Source organism: Seriola lalandi, unplaced genomic scaffold (genome assembly GCF_002814215.2).
Source record: "Seriola lalandi dorsalis isolate HSWRI2012SDOR001 ecotype SW California unplaced genomic scaffold, Sedor1 jcf7180002054257, whole genome shotgun sequence".
NCBI lineage: Eukaryota > Metazoa > Chordata > Actinopteri > Carangiformes > Carangidae > Seriola > Seriola lalandi.
This window is the reverse complement of record NW_019524810.1, coordinates 437,680-460,978: the sequence shown is the minus strand read 5'-3', so window position 1 is coordinate 460,978 and position 23,299 is coordinate 437,680. Positions and strand designations below refer to the sequence as shown.

The 23,299-nt window shown below is 37.9% G+C and overlaps 1 protein-coding gene across 2 annotated transcripts in view; it reads right to left on the bottom strand.

Annotated features, from left to right (window-relative positions):
* Window positions 1-23,299, bottom strand: part of cntn5 (contactin 5) — a 100,133-nt gene that overhangs the window by 51,741 nt on the left and 25,093 nt on the right. For both annotated transcript variants that reach the window (XM_087173608.1, XM_023404918.2), the window contains exons 2-3: window positions 18,581-18,699; window positions 4,790-4,999 (exon numbers count right to left, since the gene is read on the bottom strand). In XM_087173608.1, coding sequence (XP_087029734.1) covers window positions 4,790-4,999; window positions 18,581-18,635 — 265 coding nt within the window. In that variant the 5' untranslated portion in view covers window positions 18,636-18,699. The remainder of the gene's footprint in view (window positions 1-4,789; window positions 5,000-18,580; window positions 18,700-23,299) is intronic.

The following is a 23,299-nucleotide window of genomic DNA, read 5'->3' as shown; positions in this document are numbered from 1 at the left end:
AGTAAAAACTAAATGTTTCGAGATGATACTTTCAAGATAAACCTTTAATCTATAATCCAATTACTTTTACATCTTGGACTTATTGTTGTTGTTTGTCATGACGGCCATGAGCCGATAATGTTCTTGGGTCTTAACAAATTGTCCTCATTTTGCAGTAATATTTCTTGTCCAGGTTTAGGAGGGTTAGGGTTACACATCTGCAGTCTCCACTCCACGTTTCACATTAAAGCACATATGTTCACACAACCCAGTGATTTACAACCAGCATCATAGTATTTATCATCATCTTCTCACGGGTCTATTTCCTTTTACAAATAATTTTACTGACCTCACACTGAACAGAAAATAGGCATTTTTTTATGTGTTAAAGAGGAAATGTTACAAGAACACAATCTTTCCTATTTCTGTCAGTCCTCCACCATTGTTTCCTATCCTCCTAATAGTCTGTGGCAGGTATCTTGTTTTATATAACAAGCTCTGCAAGCAACATTACAAGAAACAAAATAAGCTTGCGGTGAAAATGTTCTATCTATAAACCCATATATGGAGCCATCTAATATTCAGACATTGGTCAATTAACAAATACTTACTTTAATTATCCCATCTCTAATGGTATTACTCAATTGCAATATTCACATTAATGCAATAAAACAGAGAAAATATTGTATCCACATGACAACAAGAGCTTTTTTCAAAAGTATACATGTATGCCACAATAGATTTGTTTTTTCCTTTTCTTCTTACTCTTCATATTGAGGTAGATTGCACCATCCTTCTCTTATTACTGCACATGTACCAACATTAAAACTTTATATATAAGTTTATATTGATGCTCATGTCATAGAATAGTGCAGGTATCCCAAAGGTATAGAAAGTTGACATTTGGAGCACTGATGCTCTGTCATTAAGTGCGATATACTGTATGTGGGTTACATAGGGAGTGCTTTTGTCATTTTTGTGGCTGGACAGGTGAGGCACACATGAAGCAAACATGGACATAAGGTATGATTCATTATCAGGAGTTGGAAACAACTGTGGCCATATAATGTGGAGAGGTACCAGCACACTGGAGTCAGAGCCCCCTTATTTAATAGGCTTTCATGGCAATTAAATGATTAATCACACAAATACTCTGGAGAGAGATCTTTATAAATCACTGACATCATTATCTTTTTTTTTTTTACATCCATATGTAAAGCATAATCAGAAATGTAAATATATAACTGAATGATGTTTTAAAATATTGTTGGGACAAAAGTATGTCAAACTGGGTTACTATTTATGTTCTAGTCCATTGAAAGCTCGAATTACAAATGCTTATATAATTTTAAATTTGTGAAATGCTATTTAACACCTACATGACTACACCTAAGCCACGCTGTTTCTTGATCTAAGGGGCTCTTGTTGGTGATCTGAAGTGGCTCTCAGGTAAAATCTGAACTCTCCATGGCACAAATGCACCCACATATCAATGTGCTACCCAGCCTAGTGTTTTCTGCTTGACAGTCTCTGTTGCAATTCTCTTCAGTTCCTTTAGAGTACTCTCCTCTTTGATCCAGCCTTCTGTTAACACAGAAGAGATGCACTTATTGTGGAAGGTTTCCGAGGTATATTGCATCACAGAATTCAAGATTTTACAAAGGATAACTGAATCTTGTGTCCTTCAGAAGATTTATTTCTCTATGAGATTAAGTAAGCCCAGTAAACACATGCTTTTTGAGTTTAAACTTGACAGCACAGAACTGTAGCCAAATTTTTCACAGTATACTGTATAGATATTCATGCTCTGTTTAAACAGACATCATAGGTTTGGCTCGCAATACATTTTATCTCATACATAAATAATACAACAATGCAATTCACTAACCTTGAGTACTTCTCACTATTTAGGAATATTCTGATGACATCAAAGAATCAGGGCTTCTTTTGCAGGGTTCAATTCATTCAGAAAGTATTCAGACCTGTTCACTTTTTCAAATGTTGTTATGTTGCTTATGCAACTTTTTACTTTTTAATACATTTCCAAACATTTCTAAGGTTCTCTTTTCACTTTGTCATTATGGGGTAGGGTGCAAACACACAAGGGAAAAACTGAACTTAAATGATTTTAGCATACGGCTACAACAACATAATAAAAATGAAGGGGTCTGAATACTTCCTGAATACACTGTATGTATACAATCTCACCCTTTGTCAGCAATTTACTGCTCTACAGGGGAATAAAAAGCTTTTAAATTAATACCCTAATCAGTGGAGGAAAATTAATCAATATTAAGTTGCAAACCTTGCTGTGCAAATAAAGAAAAACAATTCAGTGCTTGTAGTGTTGCTACTGTTAAAATGTAAATGAAATTAAGGGATGTTTCTACTTCCATCCATACATTCATTCAACGATACCAGTACGCTTCACCAGCCCACGTTTTGCTTGTGTAGCGGGCCATGTGTGTGATGGAATGATTTCTATTTCAAATGAAACCATAAGGTTTCTGGAGCTGAGTTTCAGCTGAAACAAGCAAGAAGAGAAATTGGATAATATCATGGCCCAGCAGTGCATCTCTAGGGAAGACACCAAGTGTCTGCTGGTGTCTGCTGGTCACAGGCGGTCGTTAACAGCAAAGAATTATAAATCATTAAAAATGATGACTTTATGCAATGTCTCCCAGTTTGTGTTAATTCTTCAAATTTATTTTCTTTCCCCTAAAATTGAGGGATGATTCATAAAAAGGGCAACAATTCCCACAGTGTCCATCTGACGTGGATGGAAACAACCTAAAATTAAAGCTGGGAGTTGGCACTTTAACTTCATAGTTATTGCTTTATTTTAAACCCAGTGTGCTTTAGCCAAGCACCAAAACAACACAAGGAGTGTCATCATCCTTCCCGACTGCACCGTAATTATGGTTAACAGTTGAGCCTGATCTGAATCCGAACATAATGTATATTGTTCTGCAGGGAGCCATAGAAAAGGCTATGTGTTCAGCTTGAGCTCACAGGCAAAACTAACCATGAGTGTGACTGACTTCAAAGTATTTAATAAGTGGACAATTCAAGAACAAACATTTTATTGTATCATGCTGTGCCACAACATGGAAGAAAACTGACTCAAAATGAATCACTGCCTTTTGGGACACCTAGGTGTTTAACTATTACTGGAACTGTGCCCACTTATAAAACATTTGTATGAGACCATATGGAATTATTAGAGTTGGATGAAAATAACAGATTTTAGTGCTACAGTCTGTGTGAGTGTGTGTATAAAATTGAAACTCATACACAAGGTGGGAAGTTGTTTAAATCACTCAACTTCAAGTGCCATGGCCATCTGTCAGTCACAGAGCCAAAAAGCAATATCCCCTTTAAGCCACCAAAGGTGCATTACTTTTTGGCATCCATTTCATTCACTGAACATCAATCCAGTGCAATGGTATAATGCTCTTGTCACCACTGACAATGGAGAGGCATTACTCTCACCTTGGTTATAGAGATATAAGTCATTTTATGGCTACATAGTGATAATGCTGTCAGAAAGTAAAGAAAGACAGTAAGAGAGGCAGAGAGGCACAAAGAAATAAATATATAAAATATCAAAATGTAAAATAATCAAAAGATAAAAAGAAAAAAATAAGATAAAGAAAGATTCCTGCTTTATGCCTGTGTTTAATTTGACTAATTTCATTACTTGCAAAGTGGGCTATAGAAAGATCCTGTTTGCCAATTCAGCAGCTACTTCAGATTTCCATTAATTAAGCACTCCAGATACAATAAGCATGATGTGATTAATCATATATGAAAGCATCAATGTGTCATTATATCCTCTAGAATTATTCATACTGTAAGTCAGGACAGCAAGTGACCCATGTAGATTTATGACGGTGTGTTTCCATGCTGTGTTTGGGGTATTAAATCTTCCCTTCTGACTAAGATATCCATCATATCTACAACTTCTGCACTGACAGGAACACAGAGAGACTTGGATATTGCCATGATCCCACTTCAATTTCACAAAGGGCATGACCATGGTCACTGCAGACCATACACAGTGATGATGGATAGGTGAGATTCATTTCTGGACCAAATCTAAACAGGCGGGAAAGGCTGCACATATCAAGTGAAACCAGAGATGGCAGACTATTGGCAGTGAGCAGAGATAGCAGGGTGCATTCACACCGATCACATTTGGACGGGTTTATTCAAGATCTGGAGTGTCCACCCTCTTAGTCTGGTTCATTTCAGCAGGTGAGAACAAAGTAATCTGAGCTCATGTGACATATCCTGTTTGCACTAAGACTACCTGTCAATTCAGGTGTCACTCCTGCATGATGTGACTATGAGGCAGTTGGTCAGAACTGATAATGTAATCCAGGACTAATAACAGGAAATGACCCAGAAAAGTAAAGTTCTCTTGGCAGAAGGAGACAGATGCTGACATATTATAGGTACCAATTACTCCTAACAGAATACACTGAAGGCAAACCACTCTTTTCAGATAATCATATTTATTTATTCAGCTTTTTCTTCCTGTTTTCTTAACTAATGAACACCACAGCATTTCAGTGCTTAGCACTGTGTAGCGCTGTGTACACAGGGGTTCATTATCCTTGGCTAAAGTTATGGATGAAATCAATATTTTTCAAAATTGCAGCATAAATGAGCTATTTGTAAAGTAACTTGACTTTTAATTACAATTTGTTTGTTAGTGTGGACTTTAACAAACCAGAGGCAAACATTTTGCATTTTGGTTCAGACAAGAGCAAACAAACGGCAGGTTTGACTGCACGATTAGTTTTACCTTCACTCCGGTAGTCCTCCTGAGAGCTGAGCAGACTCAGGGATGACAGGGGGTGACTGGAGAAAGCAGGCCAGTCAGGAGTCACCATCCCACCACTGTGGTGTTGTCGAGGTCTGATGCGTGAGTTGAGCACTGACAAAGAGCTGTCTGGTTTCATTCGTAATACTGCTGCATATGATATAGGCCGTGCTGCAACAGCTCTTGCAAAATCTGGAAAGAAAGGTGAAACACAGAAAAGGATTACATCATATTTACTCATGACTTTGCATGACACTGATTCAAGGTGACAAACATTTGGCCCGAATAATGCAGTTTAAGATAAATATTTAGTAAAGCATCTTATATCAATGTCTAAATGGAGAGAGAGAAATATTCAAACAATAATTTGATTTTTTTTTTTTTTTTTTAAACTGATGAGCTCGAGTCAATTTCTCATGTATGAGGAATAATTTGCAACAAATTAGTGTCCTACAGGGCAGAAATCTTGCTGAACAGGAAACAAAGAAAATAACAGAATACAGACAGCAGGATAACAAGGTGTCACGATTCAGAGACAGCTCAGAGTGAAATAGTTGGAAAAATCAAGAATGCATTTCCTACCGTCTGCAGAAAGGACATACACTGCTGAAAAACATGAGCTATAGTATCTGTGATGTAACAAACTTCTGAAAAATCCACATTTTGGCAACAAGGGAGCTCTAAAGCCTGAGTGCCCAAATCTATTTCTCTTAAAGACTTAAAATCCACTTAATGGATCAATAATTTTCAATCAATCAAGACACCTGTTAAATAGGTGAAATTACCATTAAAGACCCCAGCTTCTTTCGTGAAAACTTTTTCATTCTCTATTTCTACAGCAATGCTAGGAGTTTTTCCCCTCTGACTTCCATGCTGTCAGTCTTTTTGTGGAGCATCTAGCAGCCATTAGAGGAACTATGTAAAGGCACTCATGATGCCTTAGGTGAAAAACATGCACTTCTTACGAGGTACCACAGCTACACTGCATACTTTGGAAATCAGTGTTATCAAAGTCTCAAATTTGATAAAATGGTAGGTGTAACAGAACAGGAGAGGAACAGCTTCCTTTAAAGTAAAGGAGTCCATGGGGGTTCAGAATAATATTCTCTCTGAAATGTAAACAGCAGTTGAAGCTGTCACTAGTCATTTCTGTCACCACATTCTTCTACTACTTACTTTTAAGGGATTCAATCCACTTTATGAAGGGTAATTTGCCACTGTGTTGTCTTTTATGATCCTATAAATATAACAACTCAAGATTACACACACACTTACAGTAGTTTCCCTATGACAGATGATCATAAATACATATTTCTTCCGAAGCAACTGTATGATACAGCTACAACAAATAGCTGAAAGTACTGATCATATGGAAGGATTGCTGTACAGTTATAATGCTTAAAACTAAGATGAAAAAGACTAGAAGCTTGAAGCTCAGCAAGAGTCTAATCAGAGTTCTGCAAAGGGGGGGGTGGGAGTGTTTTGCACTACATGATAAAGTGCTATGAAAGAACTGAACAAAACTGAGAAATAATTATGTGCCTTCGGGGACTTCTCCGCAGCAAAAATACTGCTATCTACAGTGGGCAATTATGCATCACATATTCTGCGGAGAAGCCGGATATGGAACTCCATTTGAAATTAAAGGTATTGTGAGTTTGAAAATTGATAAGAAAAGCAATTAGTAGTTGGTTGGTAGTCAGTTAAATCATTTATCTTGCTGAGAATCAGCTCAATTGAGGTGTAAACCACATTCCCGCAGCTGATGCGCACAGTTGACTGAACAATGCAGAGCCTTCCACTTCTTCTCAAAATATGCTTTTGACAGCTGGAGAAGTTAACTAAAAGTAGTAGGTCAAAAATAAGACTAACACACATTTCTTATTTTTAGCCCCATATGACTGAATACCACCTTAATCCTAAAATGTGTATATCATGTATTTTAGCACATTTTGCTATGTTTAACATACATTTAACATGCAGTAGCAGCCAGTTGATGCTGGACAACGATTTTGCTGAACAATTGTTTTTTTCTAACATCTAATTAGTCTCAGAAAAATGCTCAGTGATTTCATGTCATTTTTCAAAAGCCATGTTTTTGAAAAGAGCATTTTTATTTACCAGCAATTAATATAAGTTTAATGTTTCATTTTAGCCGTTGGTTTGCTTTTGGTTACAGTTCATAGATTTGTCAGCATTTTTTTTCGAATGACTTCTTGAGCATTATAATGATGAATAACGTTATGGTCTTTCATGCTTTCTGTTAAGCCAGTTTTGTCCCTCCTACGTCTTTAAAAATTAACAGTAAATCCTTGCAAAAGAAAATGATCAATTCTTAGAAACATGACAATTCAGTTCAGCACTGACACAAAAAACTCAACCAAATGAATTCAGAAGCTTTTCAAAGCGTCAGCTGCAAACTTGCCTTTGTTACTTGGGTGAAGTCAATTTTGCAAGAAATGGGGGAGGTAACAAGTCTATACATGAAACAAAGTGGGAAGTGAAGGTACTGTATCTCTTATTAAGTTCATTTAACCAATACTGAGCGATGAGCATGGGAGTCCTATAGTGATAAAAATTTAGCTATATGCATTATCAAGGAAATTCATGTTGTTGATATCCTCCAATCCAACCAAAGAAATATGAAATGGTACCATGGTAAATTGATGTTTAGTTGATAACCCACTCATCATCCTGTTTCTCGCACTGATGTGTTTCTTTGAATAAAGCTTTTTGACTGAGCACAACTCTGCATCGCTCTGACTGACAACTGTGACGATGCTGTGACAGTTGCAGTGTGTTTGAGAAATGCAGCGAGTGATGAAAGGGAATCAGCTTGTTATAAAATTAGTTGATCCTGTTATAAGATGACAGTTGCACTATCTTCATTTAAATAAAGGTTTAAAATACTGTCAAGAAAGAAGCCTCATTTATCTACCTATATGGGAAATGTACAGGTAGACATGCCATATCATGTCAATGCCAGGTGGCTTTTTTTTATATACAGTAAATTACTCAGACTTTATTCATTTTTGATAATAATGAATGTTTTTATAAGGTAACAACTGGAAACCAAAGATTAAGATGGTAAAAGACACATAAGAAATCAATGTGTAATTAAGTTTTAGCGCCGTGAATCAAAATCAAATCGTTAGATACCTGTAGATTCCTGGCCTTGAGCAATACTGGACAAACGGAAGTGAATTGGTCAAAAACAGGAAACCCAGGATGCAAGTCCTCCCTAAAGCGTCAACACAACCTCTCGCTGCTAATTGAGACTGGGCCAAAGCCAGAAAGAAATCCACATTGGTGTTTATCCCTGTGCACATGTGACATACTCAGTTAGAGAGAGCACAGGACTAAAAGATAGCATAGTAATCAAAATGCTTGAGCCTAGTGTTGCACGGGATACTGATAATAGAAAGTTATCGCAAGACTGTGGTGTTAAAAATGGATCTACAGTACACTCTGTTTTATTAGTATTGATACTTAACGAATGACAGTGTTTTAATAAAAACCACATTTCATATGACAGTGGAGCAGTGTGTGTGTGTGTGTGTGTGTGTGTGTGTGTAGCGCCCAGCTTCCAACCATTTTTTTTTCTGTTATGTGCTCGTCTGCAGCTTTCATGGTGACAAAACAAGAGGCATGGCTTCAAAAGTGCTCTAGCCAACTGTCAACTGCTTGTTGACAAAGCAGACACACAAAGTGAAAGTCAGGGCAAGACAATGCACAGTGAAAACCCAGTTTGTAAAAGATGTTTCAAACCTACGCAGACTGCCGGAGCCAACATGTCCAACATGGCAAACAGACCGACAGACATGCCGACCTGTTCAATGAATTCAAAGAGCGACAGGTTAGCAAAATGTGATAGATAACATAATTACATCGTGCCCTTATATGTAAGTCAAACAAGTGCAATTTATTTTGTGACAAACGAACATCGGAGTTTGACGAGGCAATTAAGGGCAATGATAATTTGACTGTGTCTTTTTATGCAATGTTCACTTTTGGTCAGGCTAACTTTACCATAACTTGCAAGCTGTTACAAATCAGGCATTCACAACTATGCAGATCCACAACACCAGTTATAAATGATCAATGTATACTCAATCAGTACTGGTAATGATAATTATGGCATGTACATTTTTGTCAGTAATTATTTCTATTACTAGAAAATGTGCTCAGTAGGGCAAAAAAACTTCCGCCAAGGAGACGCAATGAGTCTTATTAAACACTGGTTGCAAATATAAAGTTAACTATCAAAGAAAGTATATGGGGCATCAGATTACATACTTAAAGCTTTAATAACACCATGATCTTGATCTAATTATTGACAATGATTCAATTATAATGATATAAATGTTCAAATTCATTGTTTAAAATTCACCAAGTCTGGTACTTCATGGTGATGAAGCTCAAACCCAGGATTATTAGCCCACACACTACAGTAGTGCACTATTAGTAAGTATTGTTTCAGTATTGGCATCAAAATATTAGACAGGCATCATATCGAAGTCATAATGTTAGTATCATAACAACACTACCTGAGCCATGCTACAACGTCCTTCAGTGCAAACATGACTTTGTGGTTAGGTTGTCACAATTCTAACAAATTCAGTTCTGTTGCTACAGTTTCAAAGGGGTATTGATACAACTCAGTGATCATTTTGGAGGCTGTATTTTTGCAGTGGTGCTTGATTGTACAACATAATGCTGAAAGGAAATCCTAATACTTTTTTCATCCCTGACTACTGTCAGTTGATATGGAGGGTGTTATATTGGATTGTACTTGATATAGCTAGGTGTCCAACCAGTAATAATCTGGCAAGATAGTAACAAATCTTGACTGCAAGGTTGGCCCCAAATACAGGAACTGGTAATTGAAGGCTGTTTGTTGAGATTCTGTGACATTTTCCATTCAGTTGTTTACTCATGAGTTAGCACAGAAAATAAATGACTTAAATATGTTGAATGTGTCTGGTTTTGTCAAGGAAAACCCTCAAAAAAGGTTTCAGTGTGCACCAAACTGATATCAATATAATCCATGAAAGAATCTTGAAAAACCATGCAGAACTCTAAGTGGCACTGGCCCGCTACTCCCCTTTTGTGTGACATAAGACTTGAAACAGGTTACAGGGAAATCCTGTCAAACCTGCATATACTGTTCTGTCAAGTGAAAGTTAGAAAAAGTCTCATTCCTTTTTCCCAGGAAAATAACATTCCAGATTCGGGCCAGATTCTGACAAATACAGCATACTAAAAAAAGTCTCTTTTGTTTGTTTGACTACTGAAGCCGACAGGCACTTGCTCTTGTCAGCTGTCACCTTCATCTGATAAAAGCAATGACCCTTGCAGATCCCTCTGATCCCTATCTTTCAGAGGGTGCAAAATCAGAGACACTCATTGTTGTTGAAAGGGCTGCACCTGCTGCATTTCAGGAAGCTCTAGAGCAATGCCATCGGTGATCGTTTCAGGTCTTAACACCGCCATCATGATAACATCAACTAAGGAGACAATGGCCATTTTATACTTGAACAAAGAACAAAAAGCCAAACGCTTCTTTTACCTTGTCCTTATCATCCTATGTTAGGTTGTGGGTTTGTTTTAATGGTGATCACCTTTCAGTATACTATATTAATTGCGTAAAGTCTAAGTTATTATACAATATGACCAACTGGAGAGACTTAATTGGCTTTAATACAAGGAACAATGCGCAAACACACCAACAACATAAGTAATGGTGAAGCTAAAGGAGGATGACATGCTTCAAGTGAAGCGAAGGGAGACCCGGGGAAGGGAAGACTGTGGAGACAGTGAGAAACTCACATACTTGTATTAGATTCACTTGTATCGGGTTATTGGGTTGGAACTGCACAGGAGACAATGTGTGAGTCTTGGGCTTGCCTGAAGCCTCGAGACTGGTGTGAAAAATTAATTAGAATAACATGCAGAAAGTAGGTGAGACGCTCGTGGGGGCTCAAGTAGACGGACATGATTAGCCATAGCCTGCAAGATTAATGAAGACCTTCACAGGGAGATTATATTGACTGAAGCTGATTAGGCTTGAGAACATTTATTCAGTGGAATATCATTACAGATAGAACAATCCATACATCATATGCAACCTCACCTCACCTCCTATCACAGAGGACTACTTACTAAAACCCAGTCTTACTTCCTGATCCTTGGTGGACGATGAGGATTGTATTCGTTGCTTCAACCTTGCCAGAGTAATGATGGAACCGCTGTGGTGCCGTATGATATATGGTATTAATGCTGTCGTGCCTCTTAATGGGAAGAGCGGGAGTCTCTGTCCAGCGTGCACCATTTTTACTGATATTCTTTCTTTCTTTTTTTAATTTAAAACCTTTAATGGAAATACAACATAATCCTGCAGTAAAATGACACAAAATTAGAGGTTGTGCATGTTTTCTGTTTCTAAAATATGAAGCAAACTTTTCTAATTGGCTTGAGGCTATGTGGCACGTGATAGAAAGACTCTATTTCACAAACTTTGGCGTCAGCACACAGGCTCATTGTATGTACTTGTGTACTCTGAAATTCAAAATTCAAAATCCCCGGGCACTGATTATTTTGTTGATCACTGTACACACCAAAGAAGCTTGACTGCCAAGACTTGAATGCTGTGCCCAACTTCTCATGCTTACAAAAATCCACAATGACTTTTTTTTTTTTTCCATTGCCTGGGCTTTAGTTGTGAGCGTAAGAGAGGCTGTCACAACTCAGCTTCTCCTGCCAGTTGGAGAAAGTCCATCACTCCCTGATGGTGTGACCAAAAATAGATCTCAAAGCTCTTGTTTTTAGTACAGATTAGCTGTAGAAAGTTAATAACCTGCAGGATTGTGACAAGTGATTATTGCTTCATGCTTGTAGTGACAGGTATATCCCTTTTGGGTTAGTGGGATACTGGGACATTGGGAAATGCAGTTGACCTCTGTGGATTAGAGGTGACTTTTAACAAAGCTCCATATTCTAATGTTTATTTTTTCAAGGCATACAATCACAGCAATATATTCATTGCATGGTCCAGCACTGTGTAGTGCATGCAAATACTCAAACCATTTCCCCATACGCAACCATATTTCTGGTGTATGACTCTTTTACCCTTGGGGAAAATGACTTCCTGCCTCACTTATACAGCACTACACATCTATATTCCATGCAACCACTTTTAATATTGAGACACCTCAGAGTAAGCTGAGGTACAGCTGGATTACCATTCCACACTTAACACTCCAAACAACATTGTATTTCAATCTGAGGCGGGCTAAAGGGAGGACAAAATGGCCCCAGACATCATGCCTGCCCAGCCTACTTTTAAACATGAGAGAAATCTAATTGTGCTGCCCTCTCTGCTTCTGCATGATTTAAATATCTATGGAATGAAAAGAGACTGGGCTGTGGAGACAAGTACAGAGGGAGATAAAACAGAACAGAAGAACTATTCTCTTCAAAAGGGAGATTTTTCAGAATATCCAGAGAGAACAGTAGGTCAATAATGCATTACACAAGCCATCATGTCAAAAGTATCATAAAAGACAAAGACTGCATCACACCTCTGGGAATAGCTGCTCATGGCTCTTGCTGCTGATAATATTGAAAACCAGTTTGAAGTGGGGCACTCTGACTAAAATATGACATATTTCTGATAGTTGCGAGTGCTAAAAGCATGCTCAGCTCTCAGCGCTGTTTTGAACAAAGTGGAAAACCACTACTTTTATAGATTTTCTTTATTACCAATGGTGGCATGTTCTGTTACCAAATTTTTGGTTTTGACTTTGACTTTGACTGTTTTATTTTGGTGTGTCGAACCTCCACTCTCGTTCCGGATTTCCACGTCCTGCCATCATGTGTTTCCCCGGTCCTGTGATTGTCGACCCCGCCCCTCTTCTGTCTTCCCTTCCTAGTGTATTTAGTCTGCGTGCTCCCTGTGTCCTGTGCCAGTTTGTCTTTGAATCAAACATTCCAGCAATCTCTTTGTGTTCTACCTAGTGTGTTTGACCAGTTTAGTTTTTTTGACCAAGAGTTTAGCCTTAGCCCATTGGATTTCTCTCCCTGTTCTGATTGATCACCTGTGTACCAACCTTGCCTGAATTAAATACCCTTATTCTGTGGTTCTGTCAAATGGAAATTATTGGGTGACATGAACAATTCTCCTTCAAAATCATAATCCACAGACCTAACATCTGACACAGGGGGTTTCCTGTTTTCGTATCACAGTTTAAAAATCAATACCCTGATTATATCAGAACTGCAGACGAAATGGGCACCACTAATTTGCCTCATTTGATTTCAGTTATTGATAAGGCAATGCTCGACTGTTAATGTGTGGATGGATGATGACAGGAAATACAAGTTCCTTCAGGAGATCTGATAAAAGTCCACTGAGAGTCATCCCTCTAAAAGAGCCAAACAGGAATGAGTTCTGAAATTTCTCCCAAGGCTGAAGAACAAAGAAAGCAAACAAAAGTAAAGACCTGTCCTTGCTTGTTATAAGAACACAATATGCCTGAGGACAATACTGATGTATAGTGTGCATGTTCTTTCCGGGGTTTTTATGTGATGCCCATAACATTTCATTTGTCTACACTGTTATATTTCCTTGCCCTCTCATTCGACCTCTAGAATTACCACGTCATGGTTGTATGCCTCTGTCAACCAGTTAAGTTGCAGTTTGCAACCATGTCTGTCCAGGCTCATGTAATGTACTGTATACAATGAAGACTTTGAATGGATTTAATAAAAGGTATTAAGTGTATTCTATCATAATTAGCGTATGAATTCTTGAGCTATGGCCAAAAAACAGTCGATCCTTGAGGCCAAGTGGATGCTGTATCACGTTGATGAGAATGGAATGGGCATGAGGTCACAATGACCTTTGACCACTAAAGTCTTATCAGGCCATCCTTGAATCCAAGTGAACATTTGTGCCAAATTTGAAGAAATTCCCTCAAGGTGTTCCTGAGATATCGCGTTCACAAGAATGGGACGGATGGACAGACAACCTGAAAACATAATGGCCACAGCTGTCACCACCGTGGAGGCGTAAGAAGACAACACTTTATACAGGAGGAAATGTAGCCAGAATGTTTGGACAAATTGGATAATGCAGTGTGTACAGCAAATATGGTGATCATTAATGTGAGCGACATCAGAATGCATTTTTTGTATATGTATCTATTTCTATGTGGATATGTTCTATTTTTGTTTAAATGAAAAAAAAATATTGCACTACATTAGTTTCAATTTAACTGAAAACATCAAATGTTCAGCAATACAAAATGATTAGTTCAATAAAAACTCAACGCATACAGTGATCAGCCAATCTTAATCATCATCACAGTTTCACTTGTGTGTGTGGAGAGAGAAAGCAATTCCTCGTCCACTTAACACTAACTGTGCATTTAAAAACATAGACTGTATCTAGTCCACTGTACTTGGAAGCAGCAAACAACTGGGCCACCATTTAAAACCTTGTAAGTAATCTTGGTTGTGCATACACAGTATGCTAATGTGGAAACTGTGCAACAATAATTTAGTGTTCATCCGATGGACACTGCAGGACTTGCAGTTTGTGAATTTGCATATTATCATATTTGAGTGAATGTAAAAACATGAACAGTGCACATTTCCTGTAATGGCAATAAGATACGAAGTGTACTTAACAGGAGGGTGATTTCACAAGCTTAAATTCAGTTTGTCTCAAACTTGGAACATTTTAATTGGTTGTGTTCCAGAAAACCCACATATGCACCTTTGATGGCTGAAATGGCAATTTTGATTAAGACAAAATTAGATATGGTCACATATTTCTCTCTAAATGAGTATGGAATGTAAAGGTGGAAAAATCAATTTCACAGTAAAGCCTTATAAGGCCTATCAGAAAGAGCGTGCCATTTTTTCAGAGAGGCAATTATTTTGCAAAGCAGTAAGACAACAAGAGTCTGTCGGGCTGAGATACCTATAATGAACAGGCAGAGCAAATTCTGCCAACTATATGTGTCCAAGGTACCAAGGAACCAAATCCTGAGATCAAAAATCAATGGACAGAATTGACTCAGCTGAAACAAATTAACTGCACAAGCCACTGAGCCCCTGTTTATAAACTTGATAAACTAGTTGAAGTCTTGCTAAACAGAAAACCCCAGGCTTTTCAGTAGCAGGTTCTTCTCTAGTGTAATGGTTAGTTCATTGAAAAAGACTGTAGCTGAAGCTTTATGTTCTCATGTATTCTTTCTTTTGAAGTTACTTAAGAATCAAAGGTATTACTAAGTATCTCTAAAAACTACATTTAGTTTGTGTTGATATTGACTATACTATGAATAGAAGATTATTGCCTGTGTTAAAGTTAGAATGGCCTCACCCCAACGCCTGGATAGCGTTGGGGTGAGGTTAAAATATGGCATAAGCAAGACATGTCACCACAAAACAGTAAACAAGGTGGAGATGGAGTACTTTAGTGAGCAGTATGGTGGCCTCTAAGGACAAAGTACATACAAGAGTGAAAGCACAAACATTAAGGGAAATGTGCTCCAAATCCTGAAATGCAACAAATGCTCCAAATCCAGGATGCTAGGGGAATGATGTGCTCAATTTGGATAAGCAGCAACATTACAGACTTTTTTGCCTGCCTATCGAGCTCTATGTACCTAACTCTAACCTTTAATTAAGCATTTGTTCAGTCAAGAAAGTAACCACTTAGATAGGTAGACAGTTTATCCAAATAATGTCTGTTTGGATATTTGCTGTGACGTTTTCAGAGATGTAAGGATTATTTTGTCACAGGAGATGAAGTTCAGTATTGAAGTACAATGACCAGAGCCCAGCTGAGATGTGGAGTTTAAATTCCCAAAGACAGGAGGACAAACAGCAGCCTTCTTGTTGACATCAACAGCTCAGCTTGGCTGTGGTAAACAGACTCTTTCAGGGGAAAAACAATCTGGTGAGTGTAGTAAAAGATACACCTGCTATCTAATCTGTAATAGATGTCAAAAAAATAAAGCAAAATTTAATATTCGGCCTATGTGTTTTCATTAACATACTGTTTATGTTTATTTTTATTGAAATGAGTTGATAAATTTGTACATATGAACCCCAAAGTCCACAGTCAGTGTTGCCTTCAGAAAAAAAAGCAAAGAACAAATGTCATATTTCAACTCTGAGACCAAATTTTATCTTCCAGAAGAAATTATAACATATATTACAACCCTACGGTCAACAGAGCCAGCAAAACATTAACACAGGTCTTGCTGAGATAACATTGTTCTCCCCAGGACGTTCGGTACACACTGGCTGGTCCACTCAGGAGCTGGACTGTGAGATGACCGCTGGTCACAACCGAAGGTTTTCACATCTCCAAAAAGGTCAGAGCAAATTTCTAAACAGACATTATTTGGATAAACTGAGCACATATTTGAAATCTCAATGGTTACTTTCTTGCCTAAAAAATATTTAAACTTAATTAAGGGTCAGGTACATAAAGTCTGATGAGCAGGCAAAAGTAATACTGCTTATCCAAATCAAGTCTATCACTCCCCTCAGGCGTCCTGGCACACTTCCAGTGTAGTAATGCATCTTCCCAAGGTTGAAAGAGTAATTTGGTTATTTAAATTTCTTGTTTTATCAGTGAGGTCCATCGCTTATCAATATAGCTTTGAATCTTTTGGTTGTGGATTTTATTATGACCAGGGGTTTGTCACTGGTTTGAGTATTTTATCAAGCACTCAGCACTATTATGTGATAACACTGTTTCTTTGTTTTATGGTTTTAATGTGACTTTGTTCAGAGAGCATGAAATGCCCCTTAAGTTGCATTTACAAGTTTTTGTGGAGTATGGAGTAATGGTTGAAATAAGTAGTGAGTTGCTATTGCCTCACTATTTCTTTTACACATCCTCACGCCTGTGCTTATGCAAATAAAACCAGAGGCTTGTGTATCCTTTAGCATAAATTTAGAAAAGAACACATATACAGTACTAAATAGAGTCTACTGTAATATTGCATTGGATTTCACACTGACAGCCACACTCACACAGGTGGTACAAACCCAGATTTGGTGGCCTTTGGCATATTCTAATGCCACTACTTCACCATATGCCCTGATCTTAATTAATGAATATTTTAATGAGTTTGTCCACTAGATTGAACACATGTAGTGAATTATTGCAAAGGAGAATTGGGCTTCTTGTGGCCACAAAGTCTGTAAATAGCTATTAATATCTAAAACCACATCTATTCCTGACTGATCGTAACATTCATTCATGGTTCTGATGTTGCCCTGTCTGGTTCCTCTACCCACACAATAAAACAAAAACACAATTATTGGGTATTTAAAATTAAATCATATACTGCATCAGTAAAATAACTGACAATATTAAACATTTCCATTTAACATGGCATCAGTTCTAAATTTAATTATTCTTCACAACAATTAAAATTAGAAGCAATTCAAAACTTTAATAAGGAATGTTTTATAATACTCTTGACCAATAAGCTGCTGCCCCCGCTGTTTTCTGAAGTCGCCTGTCTAATGAGGATGTTCCCTCTCAGTGCAATCAATGCAATTCTTCATGTGTTCTATCATCAATTATTCTGCTCATATTTGTCAAACACTCTCTGCTCTCAACTTGGCAGGACACAACCTCTCAGCTGAATGCACCCACACACACACACACACACACATACATATTCAGAGCATGTGTGGGGGCGGGACTGATTCAGGGACAGATAAGCACATTTCTCTATCATCATGCTCTCATTGTTTTTAAGTGGAGGCTAGTGGTGATAAATGTACATGCATAATGAATCGCAACTTGTTAATCAAAACTAATTATTAGAATCAAAAATTAATATAATAAAGTAGCTGTATTTGATACCACATACATGAGTAGTTGGCTGTTTGGCCAGCGCTTATAGAAAGCTCTGGACAAGTGAGGCTAGTGCTGTGTGTTTGACTCCCAGAAACTCCCAGAGTGTTATAGAGAGCATGAACCCTCCTCTGGTGGGTTGAAAGAACCATTAAAAGGGCAGAATCCATTAGACCGGCAAACACATGTTCTAAACTTACCAAGGGAGACATTTGATCTGGAACTTAAAATTGTGCACTCACCGCTAATCGCGCAAGTAAAGATGTGCTACCAGAAAAGCACTGCCATGGTGAGATTTTGATTCCATTTGGGCCACTAAAGCTAGGGAGATACTTAAAGGTACTTTGGATAAGCATGAATGTCGACAAAACAGAGATTTTCTTCTGTTTTAATTAAGTAGGAAAGTATTTATCAGGGAGTACTTGTCGGGCCAGTCAAACCAGCAATTCGACTTATTGTCATGCAAATGAAGAGATGTGGTTTTATCACTGGCGGATGCTTTTTCTGGGTATTACTGCTGTTTACAGCCACCATAGACCTTTACTGAAAAGGTGTGGAAAATCACTGTCAAATCTCTGAGACTCAAACCAAGAATAGGAATGCTCAATGAGCCATGGTATACTCACTTTTTCCTGGATTTAGATGCAAAATTCATCATTTCAAAGACATGGATTACTCCTCTCCAAGTGTGAAAAGACACAATGCCCCTCTCACATCCATAAATGATGATTCTCCTGGCTGTGTCACATTTACAACTGCTATGTCACTGCAGTAGATTGCAGTGCATACTGTACTATTTCTTCTAATATCACTGCCTCCAAAGATTTTTCTGTACAAACAACTTCTTACTATTATTTCTGAACACTACCTTTTGAATTTCTTACCTGAAAGGCCACTGATGACAGACAGGAAGAGAAATGGTTTCCATGGTGACCCCATACTTGTTGAAGAGGGTCCCTTCTGCAAGAATGTTAGCAGGTCTGCTTCTTCATTAAAGCTGTGCCTACAAAAAGAGAGAAAAAAGAACATCAGTTGGTGGGACTATGCAAAGCCGCTCTGGTTATCACATACATCTATAAACACACTGTAGAGGTTTACTACTGCACACTCACTACATGACATCTTGGTATTTAGTGTCTTGTCTTATGATCATACCGATGTTGACAACAAACAATGTGGCCCAGCAGAGAGATACATATGATAAGATTACCCCACTTCACAGTTTCATGTAAAATAAAAATACGGGTTACAACAGGTTTTGCTTGTGACCTCATTGTGCCCTCCATAGCTTGACATGGAACAGCTGTTTGTGTTACCTCGGCAGTAACTGGTGCAAAAAAAGAGAAGCAAACAGAGTATGTGTATTTCTTGTTATTTATAGAATATACTGTACTTGGTAAAAAAAAAAAAAAGAAGCTATATAGTATTCAAAACATCATCTCTATATATTCAACACAGGCAGTGGTGATTGTATTGTATGCTGTCAGTTACATCCCCTCCTGGATCCTCCGCACACTCTCTAATTGCAGTCGATCACAGCTCTTACAAGATCCCCTAAAACTATAAAACTGTTGAAGGTCTTGTGCTGAGGAAAATGTTTCATGGAATCATTCACACTGTGACTCTCACCGACAGCACTAATTAGGCTCTGAAATGGGCTGCCACTCATTTGTCACTACCTGTCACTAAATTCCAATGTATGAGCTTTATACATAAACACAAGATCAGGTATTTGGTGTTTGTATTTTTGATCTGATTGATCTTGCAGAGTTTGTTCTTGATTTTAAGTTAAACATTTTTTTCCAACCTTCAAAGCAAATGAAAATTAATGGTGTTGCCCAGATAGATATTTTAAACTTTTTCTTGTATGTTACCGACAAACACATACGCAAGCATGCACGCACACACACACACACACACACACACACACACACACACACACACACACACACAAGGTTAAGGACCATTCCTAAATTGCTGCTGCTGTAAAAAAAAAAGACTTTCTGTACCAATAATTCATGTAGCTTATGCTTAATACTTGATATTCCCTAAATGAACACAGTCATCTACATCTGCATTTAAACACAAGGTGAATCAGAAAATATGTTGAGGATCACTTTACCTGACCTATTAACTGACCCCTATCAAGTGCCCATATATGTAGGTTGTCTTTTGTCCTACACTTTCTTTGTTCATGTTCCAACAGTAACAAAAATGTGAACATAATTGCTACATTACGGTTAGTTCCAAAGAAAAAGTCCTAAAGTTGAGGCTTTCATTACATTTTACTGACCACAATAACAAACTATGATTCAGGAGAAAATGATGTATAAAACACTGTGCACCTCTACTTATGGATGCAATTGTATCTGCAAACAATGCTAATGGGACACATTGCTGATGGTGTATAAGCTCACAGCATAAAGAGAGTAAGGTGTGCTGACCTTGGCATTTTCCCTCAGTGCCATTCATCTCCACACGTAAGCAGTAATTCTCCATTTATGTGATATTTTCAAACTCTCTGTCAAGGTGTTTTGAATGCAGACTCCCTCTCCTTCTCTCTGTTCCTCTCTTATCTCATTCGCAGTCTCTCTCATCTTCATTTAAGTTGTCTGTTTCATTAAGATCATTAATGCAGTGGCACAGACAGCTCTGAGGGTTGAGGGAAGCATGTCCAGATCCAGCAGGAGTCCTCTCACATTCATCATTTATGCCTCCTTGTCTTTGTCTCACCTCATTGCTCCCTATCCTCCCAGAATGCACCAGCAGTGGCACAAGTGGGTTAAACAATTAGTGACTTGGCAATTAGGCTATCTGTTATTTAGAGACAGAAAGAAAGAAACACAGCAAGAAATAAAGGAGGAGAATGAAAGTGAGATAAACAAACACAATTATCCATTTCCTTCTTTGTAATGTAAGCTGTTTTTGCTGTCTTTTGCTACTTGTCCCCCATATGTAATCTGCTAGACTTTGCTGTAAGTTTAAGCCTTTTCCTTACAGCTGGAAATAAATTACAAAAAAACTGAAAATGGGGACTGACACTTAATGTTCCTATTTCTTGGTTCTCACTCTCTTTGCTCGCTTGCGTAAAGCATTATATAGCTGAGGGCTGACTGTCTAGACAACTTTCTGCAGAGGCTGGTTAAAACTACAGTCCTTTTTGGAAAGGGTTCTCACCCTCCTTCACCTCCCTATGACCTTTCTTGCATATCACTTGTATAAAGCATAAAAACAGGCCATACCATGACAGTTTGTTAGAACATGAGCAGAAGAAGGTGATTTGTGCATTAAAACGCATAAAGCACCTCAGGAAAGGAAGCCTTCTCTGTCCCTTCTATCGGCACTTCACTTTATTCTTGGCTGCATAGGTCAGCTTGTTGTTATATCAAACCCCTGGGTACATGTTGGATTGGACAACTTCCACATTAGCCCCCAGTTAGTAAGTGGAGTCAGAGGCACATCTCTTCCTACAGAAATCCATTAGCAGGTTGTTTTATCATCTCTGGCCTGCAGTGTGTTTTAGCAGAATAGAGGACAAAGTTATTCCAAGACGAAGTTCACACCAAACATTGACTATTGTCATAAAATTCCTTTTGGCACGTAAGATAATTTTCCAACACCATCTGAAAATCCAAAAATATTGCAGGAAATAATTCCAAAAAGCTAAATTTCAAGCATACAATGAAAGTTCAATAGTTTAAAGTTTAATTAGAGAAGAGCAAATGTGGGTCTAAAATAAGTAAAACTCGGACTTTTGAGGAACAAAATCATATGTCCCAGTCAATTTCAGCAGTGTAGTTTTCTACCAAACACATCCTCACACAGGTGATCAACAAGTCAATCAGTGTGCTGGATGAATGGGATGTTTTGTCTTACAAAAAGTGGCAGACCATGCTAAAATGTTTCACAGCTCACACATATGCAAAGTGCAAAAGGAATGGCTTATTTAGAGTTTTTGGATAAAAAAACTCTCATCGCTCTGTCAGTATCAAAAATGAAAAAGTGCTATCACATAATTTCTGTCATTTAAAGCCGCAAAAGTACAAAATAAAGTGTAAGTGCAAATGCACATAACAAAATATCAGTCATGTTTATAGTAATCAAATACGACGATGAAACTTTTTGCACTATCATGAAAATACTACTTTATTTACTTGTGTATTGCAGTAAGTTGGTTTTAGAATATAAATATCTCTACTGTCAAGTATTTATCACTGAACATGGGTCCCGTGTGTGTATCAAATCAAGTGGGTCTGCACTCAGACAGCCTAAAGTTCAACTCACTTGACTGCTCCATGTCTCACAGAACCCTGCCAGAAATGTCATTTGTGGACTAGCTTTCACTTTCCAGTCAACCATACAGTATATCTGGGAGAAGAAATTGGTAGAGCTGTTTCAATTCACAAGAGACAAACCTACACACAACACATACTGTAGGCTTTAGAGCATAATGGCATGTAAACCTGAGTGCAACCAGGCAGGAATATGAAATATTCAATCCAACAAAACATCAAATTAATGACAGTAAGGAAATGACAAGCAAAGCATAAACATAACAACTAATAAACAATCCATCAATTAAAAAGACAAAAGTATTCATTGAAATTGAAATTGAAATATCCTCTAATGTGGCCACTCTTCTACCCTTTTTATGTATGTGCACAGGCTGTTATGCAAGCTTAAACTACAGGACCCCGTAGAGCCGGGGCATCACATATCCGAGAGGGATGCTTTCTCATATCTGTGTTTCCTTGAAAAAGGAATCTCCTCTGAGACTTGCCCCTGTATTTTTTCCAGGTGTGGGCTATATACATTAAAGGGCTGTGGAGCTCGACTGTGCCACACTTCTGTCCAGGCGATCACAGCTCAGCCAGATGATTATTAATGAGGTAATGTGCAGGGTGCAACAAGGTGCACTGACATTTCTGAATGTGATGCCTCCACTTTGTCTCATTGCTGTCACATCATGCAGACATGGTTTCCCAGGCTGAGGTTCAACAAACCAAGACACAAACATCATCTGATAACATTCTCACATTCTCACTAAACGCTTGTGGAAGAATATTGTGTACTAATACAGGACAGGGACAGAGTAATATGCTTCTGACAGTCTTGTAATGTTTCTGTTTTTTGTGTATTATTGGAAAATTTACCAAATTTGTTATAAATTATTCAACAACTAGGCTTTTTCTCTATTCACGCTGAAACAAAAAGATGTCATGGATCTAACCATTTTTTTTTTTTGAAAAAAGGTAGTACGGCAACAAAGGCTGAGTCATAAAGAAGTAAGTAAGTACTGGTAAGTAAGTAAGTAAAGTTTCATTAATATAACACTTTTAAAACATTTAATTTTAAAACAGTTACAAAGTGCTTTACACAAACATTAGAAATATAGATGACTAAAGAAAGAAATAAAATACAATATGAAAGGTCAATTAGGGGCATCGTGTGGCGTAGTGGTCTAAGCAGGCGCCCCATGTGTAGAGGCTACAGTCCTCGCTGCAGTTGGTCCCGCATCAGACGGCCTTTGCTGCATGTCATTCCCCCTCTCTCTGCCTCCCCATTTCCTATCTCTCTCTACTATCCTGTCCAATAAATGCACA